This window comes from Procambarus clarkii, chromosome 6, assembly GCF_040958095.1.
Source record: "Procambarus clarkii isolate CNS0578487 chromosome 6, FALCON_Pclarkii_2.0, whole genome shotgun sequence".
NCBI lineage: Eukaryota > Metazoa > Arthropoda > Malacostraca > Decapoda > Cambaridae > Procambarus > Procambarus clarkii.
In genome coordinates this window covers 32,984,183-33,000,228 of record NC_091155.1, presented here as the reverse complement: position 1 = coordinate 33,000,228, position 16,046 = coordinate 32,984,183, and the positions used below count along the sequence as shown (strand labels likewise).

General features: G+C 40.6%; 1 protein-coding gene across 4 annotated transcripts in view; it reads right to left on the bottom strand.

Moving 5' to 3' along the window:
* Taf13 (TATA-box binding protein associated factor 13) overlaps window positions 1-11,515 on the bottom strand; it is a 42,729-nt gene extending 31,214 nt beyond the window's left edge. The window contains exons 1-2 of one of the 4 annotated variants that reach the window (XM_045735949.2): window positions 11,216-11,507; window positions 6,405-6,653 (exon numbers count right to left, since the gene is read on the bottom strand). In XM_045735949.2, the coding sequence (XP_045591905.1) occupies window positions 6,405-6,434 (30 nt within the window). In that variant the 5' untranslated portion in view covers window positions 6,435-6,653; window positions 11,216-11,507. Of the gene's footprint in view, window positions 1-6,404; window positions 6,654-11,215 lie in introns of all 4 variants that reach the window. The other 3 variants (XM_045735952.2, XM_045735947.2, XM_045735951.2) reach the window with 3 other exon arrangements.
* Between the last annotated feature and the right edge of the window lie 4,531 nt (window positions 11,516-16,046).

Genomic DNA, 16,046 nt, shown 5'->3' with positions numbered 1-16,046 from the left:
ATATAGTGTAACAACAGCAATTAGTTTATTTATTTGTTTATTGTTTTATGAACATAATTGAATCACTAATATGCACACCATAATTTTGAGTACAGCGATGGTTCATACATTTTATTATATCAATATACCACAATTCACTGTACGTAATAATATTACTGCAAAAAACTAAGAAAAATCAATCGGAGATATTGAAATAATTAGGCTAATAATATATTTGTGGCAACTGCCATCTGACAGCTCGGGTGGAGTAGACCTCGTCTGGCGAAGGCTCTGCTAACGCCCCTTTTTTTGCCACACTTCCTTACCCTATTGCGGCTAAAATATACCACCTACGATTTTTTTTGTTATTTTTTCGTGATCAGGGAACAAAAATGAACACTTCTATAAGACAAAAGAATTTTTTGGATTTTTTTTGTTGCGCCTGTGGGTGTGAATTCCATTTGGGCCCCTAGCGGTTTGAGAGTTAAGGAATTTGACTGGAAAGACTTACTGTTAGGACATGAAGTAAATGAGATGTATGTCAAGTTTAGTGAAATGTATGATAAAAGCACAAAAAAATTTCTACCAGAGCAGAGATGTAGAATTAGAAAACAGGATTGGTTCGACAGAAATTGCTAGAGGGCCAGAGACCAAAAGAAAAATGGAATCAATATAGGAAGAGGCCAAACCCCAAACATACTAGCAATATAAAGATGCGAGAAACAACTACACGGCAGTGAGAAGAGAGGCAAAAAGAAATTTTGAAAAAGGGATTGCGAACAAATGTAAAACAGAACCAGGTCTATTCTATAAATTCATAAACAACAAATTGCAGGTAAAGAATAATATTCAGAGGTTGCAAATGGGAAATAGATTCACGGAAAATGAAAAGGAAATGTGTGAAACATTAAACAAAAAGTTCCAAAGTATGTTTGTATAAAATGAAATCTTCAGGGAACCAGACAATAAGAATTCCAGAGAACAACATAGAGCACATAGAGGTGTCTAGAGACGAAGTGGGAAAATGCTCAAGGAGCTAAGTAAGAACAAAGCAGTTGGTCCAGATGGAGTTTTAACATGGGTTCTGAGAGAATGTGCACCTGAGCTCAGCATTCCACTTCAACTGAATTTTCAGGCATCCCTGTGTACAGGATTCGTAGCAGATGTGTGGAAACAGGCTAACATAGTTCCACTCTACAAAAGTGGCAGTAGGAGACCCCCCCTCAATTGAAGACCTGTATCAATGACTAGTGTAAAAGTGAAAGTATTGGAAAAACTAATCAAAACTAAATGGGTAGAACACCTGGAGAGAAATGATGATATATCAGACAGACAGTATGGTTTTCGATCTCGAAGATACTGTGTATCGAATTTACTCAGTTTCTATGATCGAGCCACAGAGATTTTACAGGAAAGAAATGGTTGGGTTGACTGCATCTATCTGGACCTAAAAAAGGCTTTCGACAGAGTACCACATAAGAGGTTGTTATGGAAACTGGAAAATATTGGAGGGATGACAGGTAAGCTTCTAACAAGGATGAAAAATTTTCTGACTGATAGAAAAATGAGGGCAGTGATCAGAGGCAATGTATCGGACTGGAGAAATGTCACAAGTGGAGTACCACAGGGTTCAGTTCTTGCACCAGTGATGTTTATTGTCTACATAAATGATCTACCAGTTGGTATACAGAATAATATGAACATGTTTACTGATGATGCTAAGATAATAGGAAGGATAAGAAACTTAGATGATTGTCATGCCCTTCAAGATGACCTGGACAAAGTAAGTATCTGGAGCACCACTTGGCAAATGGAATTTAATGTTAATAAATGCCATGTTATGGAATGTGGAATAGGAGAACATAGACCCCACACAACCTATATATTATGTGAGAAATCTTTAAAGAATTCTAATAAAGAAAGAGATCTAGGGGTTTCTTGAGATTATCTTGAGATGATTTCGGGGCTTTAGTGTCCCCGCGGCCCGGTCCTCGACCAGGCCTCCACCCCCAGGAAGCAGCCCGTGACAGCTGACTAACACCCAGGTACCTATTTTACTGCTAGGTAACAGGGGCATTCAGGGTGAAAGAAACTTTGCCCATTTGTTTCTGCCTCGTGCGGGAATCGAACCCGCGCCACAGAATTACGAGTCCTGCGCGCTATCCACCAGGCTACAGGCTAGGGGGTGGTTCTAGATAGAAAACTATCACCTGAGGACCACAAAGAATATTGTGCGAGGAGCCTATGCCACGCTTTCTAACTTCAGAATTGCTTTTAAATACATGGATGGCGATATACTAAAGAAATTGTCCACAACTTTTGTTAGGCCAAAGCTAGAATATGCAGCAGTTGTGTGGTGCCCATATCTTAAGAAGCACATCAACAAACTGGAAAAGGTGCAAAGACATGCTACTAAGTGGCTCCCAGAACTGAAGGGCAAGAGCTACGAGGGGAGGTTAGAGGCATTAAATATGCCAAAACTAGAAGACAGAAGAAAAAGAGGTGATATGATCACTACATACAAAATAGTAACAGGAATTATCGATGGGGAAGATTTCCTGAGACCTGGAACTTTAAGAACAAGAGGTCACAGATATAAACTAGCTAAACACAGATGCAGAAGAAATATAAGAAAATTCACTTTCGCAAACAGAGTGGTAGACGGTTGGAACAAGTTAGGTGAGAAGGTGGTGGAGGCCAAGACCATCAGTAGTTTCAAAGCGTTATATGACAAAGAGTGCTGGGAAGACGGGACACCATGAGCGTAGCTCTCATCCTGTAACTACACTTAGGTAATTACACACACACACACACACACACACACACACACACACACACACATTTGGCAGTTGGGTGCATCTGTTTTGTTGCATTTTTTATATATATATATATTATATACCATTTTGAGCTAATCGCCAATACCTATGTTCCTTTACCCCACACAAATCATATGACCTCTTCCAGATGTGCAACATTTGTCTTAAACCAGCAAATAGTAGAACTAGGAAGGAAAACACCTTAAATCTTATTTTTACAATCTATGATTAATTGATAAGGAACATAATGATTACAAATACATGTTATTCAGTTTACAACCTAATTAAAGTTCAGCCATGAAAGGGCAATAGACCTGTCTAACCAGTCTAGCCTCCAAGAGGAGGAGAATTCAGCAAATTCAATTACAATAAATTAACTGGGAACAAATAAACCAAGACCTCAGAGAAATATGCTGGGAAAGACAGCTAGATAATGCAAACTTAAACCAGTCCCTTGAGAGAACAGGCACAGTAGCACTAGAAATGTGCAAATTGCATACCATTAACACTTTCGCGCACCCCGCGCGCCACCCCTCGACAGGGCGATATGGGCCCCAGCGTGTCATGGAAGCGCGCGTCAATTCCGAAAAGTGTATACTCTCTTCAACTTTGTCACCTCAATTTTCGTTCTACGAGATTAAATTGGTATCATTGTGTTCGCAATAAATTCTCTACAGCACTAAATGCATATAAACTCCAAAAGCCCGGCTAATTACCCGCAGCAAGCAGAGAAAGTGCGAACGAGTTACCCGGGAGCGCGCAAACACGATAAAATGTTTTCACTATTTTCACTCTGGTCACCTCAATTTTCGTCCTAGGTCTTTCATTTTGGTCTCAATGGGTTCGTAATAGAATTCTCTAGAGGAATATTAACATATAAAATAAAAAACCTGGTCACGCTCCAACCGCCGACGAGTTGAAGACGGGCCACGCGTTAGCCGTGAGTGAGCACTCAGACGCCTTCCAGCTACACTCCCAATTCCCGCCCACATATGTTTAGTATTTTGCGCCTGAGGGCCACTAGGCGCAACAAAGAAAATGGGAAGACATCGGCGCGCATTTTAAAACCAGTCCCCAAAAAATCGGATAAAAACCTGATTTTTGGCGATTTTTAAGTGGATGACGCAATGCTGCGTCATCCCCGGCATTACCGCCAGTAAACGGATGACGCAATGCTGCGTCATCCCCGAGCGAAAGTGTTAAGGAGAAAGAGACCAAGCACCTCTACACCCTCATGCAACCACTATGAATGGAGCTCCATGATGTCTAGAAGTCTCATGACCAAAGCCAGATGCGAGCTAAAAAATCCTTCACTGCAAGGAACACTGACATCAGACACACTTGGGCATGAAGTTGCACCAAGCAAACATTCTGGGAAAGTGGGAGAATACAGGCAGTTATTCGGCAGCACAAAAGAAGGACCACCCAAAACACCTGAAACATGGTTGCCACCTCACACCACTGGAGCATGGGAATGACAAACTGTGCCAAGCCCCGAGGGAAAACGGGGCATTATCTGCTAGCCAGGATGACACCGGGACCTCGTAACACAACAAAAGGCATGCTAGACCTAAATTCAAAAGAGGCAGGGTTCATCAAAGAAGCATACTCCAAGTCACACAGGCAGTATTTAAACAGATTCTCACAAGCTACAGATGGACGAACCCGAGAAGGAAACGCATGAAAAAAAGGTTCTGTCAGGCCTAATGGCATGAGGAAATGCATCATAGGGAAAGCCACATTCAAATAAAAATCATACAAGGAGGGGGGATATGAAAACACCCCACCCCTTTGAAGCAACAGGGGATTTGCCAGTACTCACCTAGTTGTGCTTGCGGGGGTTGAGCTTTGTCTCTTTGGTCCCGCCAAAGTTCATCTAAAGCTCATCTAAAGGTACAAAGACCCATTTGGGTTCCAAAGGAATCTAAAAGCCCTCCTATCTTACTCCCCCCTCATGCCCTGGGAACCGACCATGAAGGCCCAGGGCAAAGATGGCAGCCTTACCTTCTGTCTGGAATAGAAAAGCAGAGTCCAAGGGAGAGGGGCGGGTGATAAGATGGGTTTGGCTGGAAAGAAAACTCAAAACTCGGCAAGATCAGCAGGCTCAACTACTTTCTAGCTCGAATTGGAAGGCGCTGCCTCTGTAGGCGACCAAACCACGTCCTAAGTTAAACTTTGCCTCGACCTAGAAACCCTCGGATGCTTCAGGGCCAGAAAGGAAAAAGGAGGATGGAGCCAAGGAGGAGTTCACCAACAGCTCTAATTTTGGGTCCCTAAACACATGGTGGGCCATTTCCGGAACATCCAACGGGGGGCACAACTAGAGCACTGCAATCTAGCAAAACGAACCCACAAAGCAGTAGCAGCACGATACGTACTAACTTCAAATGAAGTTAGACGAGAGCCATACAGGGAGCACAAACCCCACATGGGTCGTAGGAAATTTTGACCCAATACTTGGCATGCCAGAGGCAGAATAAATGATTAATGAGTGTAGTTCTGTGGTATGGACGACAAACAACAACCAAACTGGCACAAAATGAGGATGGGTTCAGAGGAAATATTCATAGGCCAAATGTTGCCATAGGGAATGTCCAGAGCCTGAAGAGTAAACCAAGTATGACACCCAGGCACTGGAAATGCTATGCCAGACCCAAAAGTTAGCCAACACAGCCTGGGCTACACAGCTGTGAAGGCTGCGCATCATATATACAAGTTGCTGAGCTACCCTGCACTGCACTAACAAATGCTCCTGGCCCAGATTCAGACAGAGGGGGCAACAAGACCCCTGATTCACCCAAGGCAAGGTCAACCTAAACAGGAATAACCTCTAAGGGAGTGAACTCCGAACACACCAGAGAACACTTGGGGAAGGTAACCCTGACCACGTGCAGCTCTAAGCACTAACAGCCAGAACCTTGTTACACCAGTGTACAAAACAACACACACAGGACAAAGTTCCAGAGAAGCACTTAGCTGAAAAATACCAGGGCCACAGCTTACTGATGACTCTAGAGGCCCTACTGCAGATGTCTGGAAGGCATTGCATCAGTGGAGGAATGAGGGCTTGAGCCAGTGGACAGCATGAGCCTCAGCCTCCTTCACAAAATGATTGCGAGGGTTGGGGGCAAACAAGTGCATACTTGTTTTGGGAAATTTGTTATCGTTTGTTTGCCCTGTTGGGAATGTTTATTCAACAGGTTGTGAGGCTTTAGTCTCTTTGAACCCGGTCGTGGTCTGTATTGGTTCGCCAACTTTCTGAGTGCCTTACTTAGTGAGGTGGTGGAGTGTCACCTGGTTCCTGTGTCAGTGAGGAGGCCAGGGTCAGGCTCTATTTCCAGGTAGGCTGAACTAAACTCCACAGCAAATGTAATCCAGTAGCTAGGGGCCATTTCAGCAAGATGACTTCAGGGAGCCTCAGGGGGCTCCTCCGCCCCCAGGGAGAGCCAAGACTAACAAATGCCAACAAAGACCGAGTTCTTCCATACCCAGCCTACACCATACCAACTAGAATTATTTATTATACATAATAACTTTCAATAGGTTTTTTAGGGTCTGAAACATTTGGGATAATAGGCACAATAATATACATGTTTAAAATAAACCTACCTGATCAAAGCTATCATCAGCAGTAGCCATTATGACTGAGCTACCCAAAATGTACCTATATACTACAGTATATGTACTTGATAATATCAAACTTTAATTTCAGTAACAAAGTCCTTGTTCAGTTTTACAAAATAAGTTAACACTTATTTTTCCTGTAAACCACAAGAAAAACTACACTTGCTCAATGTCTGAGCAATCAGTTCACTTTAAGTGGGTTTCTTCAAGCTGCAAATCTTCTCTGGCAGATACCTTTAAAAAACAAAACAAAAAATAAAAATTACAAGAGATTAGTTATTAGCCATGTTTCAAATGCAATTGTAACAAAGCAGTGTTTTCATAAATTATTTTTATCTTATCACAGGACACAGAAAATGGTAAACAATTACAGGAGGGTGCTATAATAAGTACAGTACAAGGATTAGAGTGAATACAGATAGCTATACAGAGGGGTATATCATAAATTGGGCTCTTCTTGTACAAGAGTAAGATGAAAGATATACAATAATTGACACAGTAATGTAGATTTAGCCGTCACAAATCTTCATCATTTGAAGTCCTTTAAACAGTGTCCTATGGTTCCTAATAGGAAGCCTAAAGATGTAAGTGACACCCTCTTAAAGTGTCTTGCCTAGTTCATCAGTTGTATCATACATTCCAAGGCCAACATAAGACAGAATTCACATTAAAAACTACCGACCCCAAGAGTGGGAGACAGTACCTCTATCCACCACGCTACTGAATAGCCAAATCAGGAAGGATTCCAGAAAAATCTAAATGCTGCTGTTAGGATTGAAGGCATTGTGTAGGATTAAGTTCATACAAGAGTAGATGCTCTTTTGTTCTATATGTACAGTATACAATGGATACATGGAACCTTTACCAGTCATTGGTGGTGGATGTTGTTTTTGTTAAAAATAAAGCATGCTACAGAGACACGTGTTTCCCTTTCAGCCCAAACATAACAGTAACAACGAGGAGTAACAGCAGAGGCAGGGAATCTGGCCAGTGAGGAGGATGAATGGCATTAGATAGCAAAAAGTATTTTGTATGAACAGGCAGGAAGAACTATAGACAACGAAGTTGTATTTAACCTCCATTGCCATGGCTGCTGCCTCACTCCAAGTCAAGATGGGACCGTCCAATGTGGCCAGTTTTCACTAGACCTGTGGTTGAGCCTGCTAAAGGCAAATTGAGTATCATGGGATTAAAGACGATGCAAGCAAAAAATCAGTACTCGGCTTCACTGGGTACAGTAGTATATACTGTCCTGGGTAATGTGTGCACCCCAGAGTTTCCACACACAAAGACCTGATTACTCTGCTTAAATGTCATTATATAGTGAGACTTAATATCACAGGATGTTGATGGATTTCCAGAAGAGGACGAAAAGCAGCAGGAATCCTTACTGACGTTATATGTGGATGATGGCATTGGCTAACAACTGCCACTTTGGAGCAGTTTGACTGCTGGGTCGGGGACCAATTGTTCATGGCAGTAGAAAATTAAATATTTTTCCCTGACCTGGTGGCAGAAAACTTCGATTTGCAATCAATGGACACTGGACAGTGTTATAGAGGATTTTTTTTTTTTACTTGGAAAGGGCTTTTGGGAGTAAGACATCTAATGCTCTAGAAATTAAGGTCATACAGGGCCAGAAGAGTTGTAAACATTGTAGTAATAAACATAGTTTTTTAACTGCAAGTTTAGGGATTTCATCTGCAACAATTGTGAAAAGAATGGGCACATGAGGAAAATTTGCAGAGAGTACTTTAAGGCATATGCTATAGTAATGATATTCCATCTTCCAGTACTAATGTTCAGGGCTATCTTACAGGTAACTACCCACTGTCTCTGTACCTAACGCCCGCTAATTCCACTGATGTAAGTGAGGTAATCTTTTCCCTTAAGACCAAGTCTAGTGCCCTTGCAGAGATACCAACTCTAATCTACAAAAAAGCCTTAGGATCTTTAGCCCCTGCCATTGCATTGCTCTATAACAAGTCACTTGAACTCGAAACGTTTCCAGATATTCTAAAAAATGAGAGTAACCCCAGTCCATAAATGTGGTGATCTCACTGATGTCAACAACTTCAGACCTATATCAATTTTGCCAAACTTTTAAAAAATATTTGAAAAATTTATCTACAAGTAGCTTTACTCTTATCTAGCCAAACAATATACTAAGCTCTTGTCAATATGGCTTCAGACCCAAAAAAGCACTAACGATGCACTTATTAGTATGATTAGCTTGATACATGCAGCTCTTGATAAAAATGAGTTCCCTGTTGGGATATTTGTGGACCTATGCAAGGCTCTTGACACTATCAACCACCAAAACCACCTTCTTAAATTACATCATTATGGAGTCGAAGGTCACTCCCTGCAATACCTTCAGTCCTACCTTACTGACAGGCTCCAGTAAGTTTCTGTGAACGAGTCCATTTCTCCGACACTACCTATAAACATCTGTGTTCCACAGGACAGCATACTTGGCCCTTTCCTCTTTCTCATCTACATTAATGACCTTCCAAATGCCTCAACACCTCAAACCAATCTTATTTGCTGATGACATAACTTTCATTTTCTCCAGTCCTGACCCTCTTGCTCTAAATGTCACTGTGAATACTGAACTAAATAAAGTCCATCTTTGGCTAACTGCTAACAAACTCACCCTTAACATTGACAAAACTTTCTATATTTTGTTTGGTAATAAATCCTCAAATGAAATTAATTTAAGAATAAACAGTATACAAATCAGCAGTAAAGTTGATGGTAAATTCCTTGGTGTCCTCATCGATAACAAGCTGAAATTCCAGGGACACTTTCTAAATATAGCAAAAAAAAACAGCGTTGAATGTATGAAATGCCATTTTCTGGGCGAGTCCCGGAGGCTCCCCGGAGCTATCCCAGGCTGATATGCTAATGTCAGACTTTGGCATCAGTCATGTGTATGGAGTTCTTAGGCCTACCGGGGACCACGGCCAGAACCGGGCCCCCCTCAGAGAGGCAAGGGGAGCAATGGCCTATAGAAGCCCCCGTGTGGTTGGAAGCATTCTATGTCTGCCATCGACCGGAACAGGCACCCAGAAAGGTAAGCGCCTCAAAAAAAAAAACCTATTCTGGTTAAAATTGCTACCTAAAGCCGAACTAGTGGAAAGAACTCCCCAACCGAAAACAAGCAAACTAGTGTCCTTCAACGCTTCCTAGAAGGTTGTAACAGAACTCGTGGGCACCACACCAGAAATAAATACCTATTTGATATTCCAAGAGTAAGACTTAATCAAACTAGGAATGCTTTACAAATCAAGGGACCCAGAATGTGGAATGACCTTCCCAAATATGTCAAAGATTGTATCTCTCTCAACCAGTTTAAGATGAAAACTAAGTACTACCTAATTAACTCCATGTAACCTACCTTACTTCTAAATGTCAACCCATGTCTTACTATAAAAAAAAAAAAAAAAAAAAAAAAAATGCTGTTTGTTGATCTATTTGTATATTGGCTATTTTCTATCATGTTCCCCCCCCCCCCTTTTTTTATCTTTTATTATTTTTTTTCTTTCAACGCAATTTAAACTTTAAGCTCAATTACTATTAAATTTTAGTCTAAGTGTTTTTTCCTCACCTCACCTTGCCCGAAACGCTATGCATACTAGTTATGTACTGTATGTACTACCTCTATCTTTAAATCAAACAGAATGTTTGTACTGTAACTACAACTTTGTATGTACTTTTTCTAAATAAATTATTATTATACTTTGGAGTGGTTATGACCTGGGAATGCCAAAAAAACAGGAGAGGAAATGGTAAAGTGGTCAATGTAGTAGAGGAAGGCAAGACGGCTAAAGAAGCTGCAGGTGAGGAAAGCAGACTATATTCAGTGAAAGAGAAAGTATGCTGTGTGAAGTCAGAAGAGGTCAATTTGTAATTAATGGCTACTTCCATTGGAATTGGACAGTGGTGCTGCAGTGTTAAACTTGTCTAGTTAACTTTTTGTGGGGTTGCATTCTGGGGGAGGGGGACCTCAGTATAAGCCTAACACATACTGAATGTATAACCTGGCTTCCTGTCCCCAACAATGAATTATTATTATTTTATGTCTTTGGTGCAGCCTTTTGAGGTATGGTTAAAACCTTTACATCTAAAGCACTGAGTGGGACGTGGTATGTACACCTCTAATTTATGGAGTAAGCCGTTAATCCAAAACTAATTAGGGGGAAAGTAGTCTAAAAAAGTAAGTAAAGCAGTGCCTGTATCACTCAGTAGCAGTCAGTATCCTTGCCCGTAATGCTGTGCGTATTAGTGGCTTTAGGCATAATATGTACTAGCTCTATCTAGAAACCAAACATTATGTTTGTATCTCATTTTGAATGCATTTACTTTTACCTGAATAAATATCATCTTATGTTGTTGTGGGGGTGCAATCTGGGAGGGGAGGGGGGTCAGTAATTCAACCCACATTGGGGGGTGGGGAGTTGACCTCCATATAAGCCTATAACATGTTTAGATTAGATTTTTCAAATGCAATGCGTTTCAGGCATTTGCCTGAAACGTTATGCGTATTAGTGGCTTTAGGTATTGTGTGTACTAGCTCTATCTATAAATCCAACATTATGTTTGTAAATCAACTATGTATGTACTTTTCCTGAATAAGAATTTATTTATGTATAAACACACTCTGGCTACCTGTCCCCCGACACAATGAATTATTGTTGTTGTTGTTTTACATTTAGCTACTCAGAACGAAATGTCCATGTAGCACAGGCTATGGTGAACCCGTAACACAATGAATTATTATTATTATACAGTACCTCAACAATCTTCTTCTTCTTCTTCTTCTTGATAGTAGGTGCCTTTTGCATGAAGGGTTTGTCCTCCCAACGACTGCACAGCTCAAAAATCTGTTGTTTTTGAGGGGCGACTACGATCAAGGAATCGGGCGTCCGTCCACCAGCGATTGGTGATGTTGTTGTTGTAGTGGGTTGGGGGCAGGTAGAGCACACGCGCAGGTGAAGACCTCAGTGAGCCAGCACAGTACACGACGGTTCCTGCTGCTGCTCGCTCGCTCAGGAGTTACGAGTATCACGAAGCAATTACTAAACTACTTACGAACGTGTACATGAACAAATCCACAGGGTTCGAACGTGTGCATCTTTCCTCAATCTTTGACAGCTTTGGCTATATTTATTAAACAGTTTACAAACATGAAAACTACTTAATCAACTGTTGTTATTGTTATAATAAATAAATAAATAAATAAATAAATAAATGTTTATTTAGGTAAGGTACATACATACAAGAGATTTTTACAAAGATTGGTGGACTTATAGATAGAGCTAGTACATACAATGCCTAAAGCCACTATTACGTAAAGCGTTTCGGGCATGAAAAACTTAAAGCTTAATACTAATTGAGTATAAAGAATAAAATGTGTTGAGAATAAATAAAAATAGAGATAAAAAAGGGGGGAACATGACTGAAAACGCAGCACAAATACAATTAGGTCGACAAACAGCGTTGTTTAAAAAAAAAAAAAAAACATGGGTTGACAATAGGGGTAAGGTAGGTTACAGGGAATTTATTAGGTAGTGCTTCGTTTTTAACTTAAACTGGTTGAGAGAGGTACAGTCTTTAACATGGTTGGGAAGGTCATTCTACATTCTGGGTCCCTTGATTTGTAGAGCATTTCTAGTTTGATTAAGTCGTACTCTTGGAATATCAAAACTGTATTTATTTCTGGTGTGGTGCTCATGGGTTCTGTTACAACCTTCAATGAAGCTTTTGAGGTCAGGATTGGCATTACAGTTCAGCGTTTTATATATGTATAATACACATGAGAGAATGTGCAGTGACTTAATATCTAACATATTCAGAGATTTGAGTAAGGGTACCGAGTGATGTCTGGGGCCAGAGTTGGATATTGTCCTAATAGCAGCTTTGAGTTGAGTAATTAGAGGACGTAAATGATTTTGGGTAGTAGAACCCCAAGCACAAATACCATAGTTGAGATATGGATAGATGAGGGAGTAATAGAGAGTCACCAGGGCAGGGCGGGGTACATAATATCTGATCTTAGAAAGAATGCCAACAGTTTTTGAAACTTTTTTTTTGATAGATTTAGAATGTGTCCCTGGAAATTCAGCTTGTGGTCAATGAGAACGCCAAGGAATTTTTAGTTAGTTAGTTTAGTTCATTTATTATGCACCCCATACCCATCTCAAGTTCAAGTTCAAGTATGTTTATTGAGATAAGCAATAAATTCATCTCAAAGGGATAGAGTAGCTTAGGCTATTTCTACCCCCCTCTACTTCAAGTCCCTCAAGGGGCGCACAAATTCAGTGAGTACAAATAGACAAATAACACTACAAGAATCCCATTTAACATTGCAGGTTTATATAGTAAGTACAGCATATAATTGTTACACTCTCGGGGGCAAAATTCTTGTAGCTTCTAAGTATACTGTCTATCATACCATTATCACACATCCAAACAATTTGATGTGGTAGACTATTTATTTCCTTATTTCTATAGTTTTCAATAAGTTGACACTCTAATACATAATGTTCTAAGGTGTGGGCGTGCGGCATACTACATAATTTACACTCCTTATCTTTTTCACTGACATCAACACCGTATTGCCAGATATATTTGTATCCTAATCTTAATCTCATGTAAATTGAATCCTTCCAAGTAGACTTTCCTCTACCATAAGTGAAGGACGAATTTGTATTTATTATTGAATAATTCTTAAGTGTGTTACTACTGTCCACCATTGCCATTCTCTTTACCATTTCTTCACCCTCCTGGATCATCTTGATTCTTGTTTTTATTTGTTTCAAGGTTAACTGACATACAACATCAACAAGAGTTTTTTCAGTGGCTCTCTTCGCTATGTCATCAACTACCTCATTCAACAGTATTCCCACATGTGAAGGGATCCACATGAATCTTACTTTATACCCAGTTTTTTCTAGGCTCTTAACATTCTCTCTACACTCTATCACAATATTCTGATATACTGGGCGTCTGCTATTTAAAGACTCTAACGCTCCTCTGCTGTCAATAAAGAAGCAAGCATTTTTTACCACATTTGACTACTTCCTGTAATCCTGCTAATACTCCTTGGAGTTCAGCCTGCGTTGAAGAGACATTGTCAGTTAAGCGGCGTCCAATAACAGTATCTACAGTGCCGATGTCAGTGTACTCCCTGATCAAGACTCCACATCCTGCCTTCCCATCCCTAGCTACTGACCCATCACAATATACATGTAGAGTGTTTTCTGTAGGCAGTTTTCTAATTATACAATCATATGTTGCCCTCAGCTTTCCTATTTCATACATACTTTTTTTCTTATGCAAGGGAGTAATTACTACATCTACATTACAATCCTCCCATGGTGGTGTAAATTTTCTCTTGGGCACAGCAATACACTCTGTAATAACATCATACTTTATAACATTAGAACATAATTTATTCATATATACTCTCTTCTTCAGCATACACTGTTCACTACTTCCCACCTTTTGAACCGAGAGGATTAATTCTGTAACTGTTCTATTGTTACGTAAAGTATGGTGACAAATAAACACAGACACTAAGATACTATATATATATTTGGTCGAATATACAGAAGTACACAGGTGATACTTTGGTGTGAGTTGAGCGCACTGAGCGTCGGTACAGTATCTCGCAAGTGTCTGCTCTAGACCACACTTGAAAGTAGACTCTGGTTAATGTTTGCTATCCTGCTGCTTATATGCCCGGGCAACTCCTCACCGTATTGCCCGGGCAACACCTCACCTCATTCATCTCCAAAGGTTGACAGGAATATTAACAATGCATTTGGAGCGAGTATATTATTGGATAATCTACTCGCTACAGAACTCCCCCTCCCAGGGGATGAAAGGAAAAATACTTGATCAAGGAACTTAGCTGGTCAGTGAATTGTACGCCCTGCTCGCGTTACATAACCATCAAAGTTAACTTTCTCCTTTTCGCTGATGTCATCTAACTGGGGTCGTAGGGTGGGAGGTCGCACAGGATCGTCCGTCGTCGTAGGATCAGGTTGTGATAATAATACAAGCTAATACTTTCAATACCTCTATATCTCTGAGGGATTCCAGTTATCTCGGCAGGTATGGTACTTTTGACATAACATGAGACCCCCCTAGTTCCTCCATCAGCATATAAGTGAAAACCTCTATAGCCATTTAGCCTCAGAATGCTACCATCCCTATCCCCAGTTTCCTGGAGTGCTACTATGTCAATATCCTCTCTAAGAGTATAATAGTGTACATCCACCGCTCTAGTTTTTAATCCATTAATGTTCCAAGATAATATTCTCAATTTACTTTCATCCATGATTAATAATAAAACTACCTTTGCTAGTGAAATAGAAAGAAATCCGAAATATTTTTTCTCCTATGCAAAATCAAGATCAAAAACCACATCTAGTATCGGGCCCCTGCGAAAGGGAGATGGAACTTTCACCGATGACAACAAAGAAATGAGCAAGCTACTGAGGACGCAGTACGACTCTGTTTTCAGCGAGCCATTAAACACACTAAAGATTGATAACCCAAATGAATTTTTCATGGATACGATACCAACATCAAATCATATATCAGACGTCACCCTATCCCCACTGGATTTTGAAGAAGCCATAAACAGTATGCCTATGCACTCTGCACCAGGCCCGGATTCTTGGAACTCCATATTCATAAAGAACTGTAAAAAACCACTATCGCAGGCCCTCCACATTCTGTGGAGACAAAGCCTAGATACTGGCGTTATTCCTGATATACTAAAAACAGCAGAGATAGCACCACTTCATAAAGGAGGAAATAAGGCAGAGGCAAAAAATTACAGACCGATAGCGCTAACATCGCACATCATAAAATTTTTTGAGAGAGTGCTAAGAAGTAAAATCACAAAATACATGGAATCACAGCAACTCCATAACCCCGGACAACATGGTTTCAGAACAGGGCGCTCTGATACTCTGATACGTCCCACTGATACTTTAATGAATTTAACTGAATGGGGTGGGCAACATTGTTTCACCAAGGCATGTAACCCACATGACTTCTTATCTGCGTCTGGAAGAGACTTAAACAACAACTTAGGGTAGTGAATGTTGTACTTTTGTTTCTTGCTAATGGAAGCAATTACTGAAGGATGATCTACCATTTTAATGGGATAAACTACCTGGCCCAACTTCAATCTGCACTTCCTTGCTCCCTCTTGAGCAGACAAAGAAAAGTTAACTCGTCCCAGAAAATCCATTCCCAATAAAATCTGACCAGGGAATGCAAGATTCTCGACAATCGTGCAATTGTGTGGGTACGCTTCTCCCTTACCAACTTCAAAATTAAGAGTGGCCTGGCCCAAGATATTAATATGTTGACCATTCACTGCTGTTAAATGCTTCCCACAACGCTTAAGGCGTGTCTCTTTAAGTGTGCTGAAGGCTGACTTTTTAATGAGCGTTGCTTGACTTCCGGTGTCCACAAAAACTGTCAATCTCACACCTTCAACCGTCATCTCAAACGTAGGTCTGCCAGCCTACGTGCTGACCTGTTCTGGGTCACCCTTGACCCGTGTGCTCGTGCCCACATACCTGTAATGGCCTCGGCCATGAC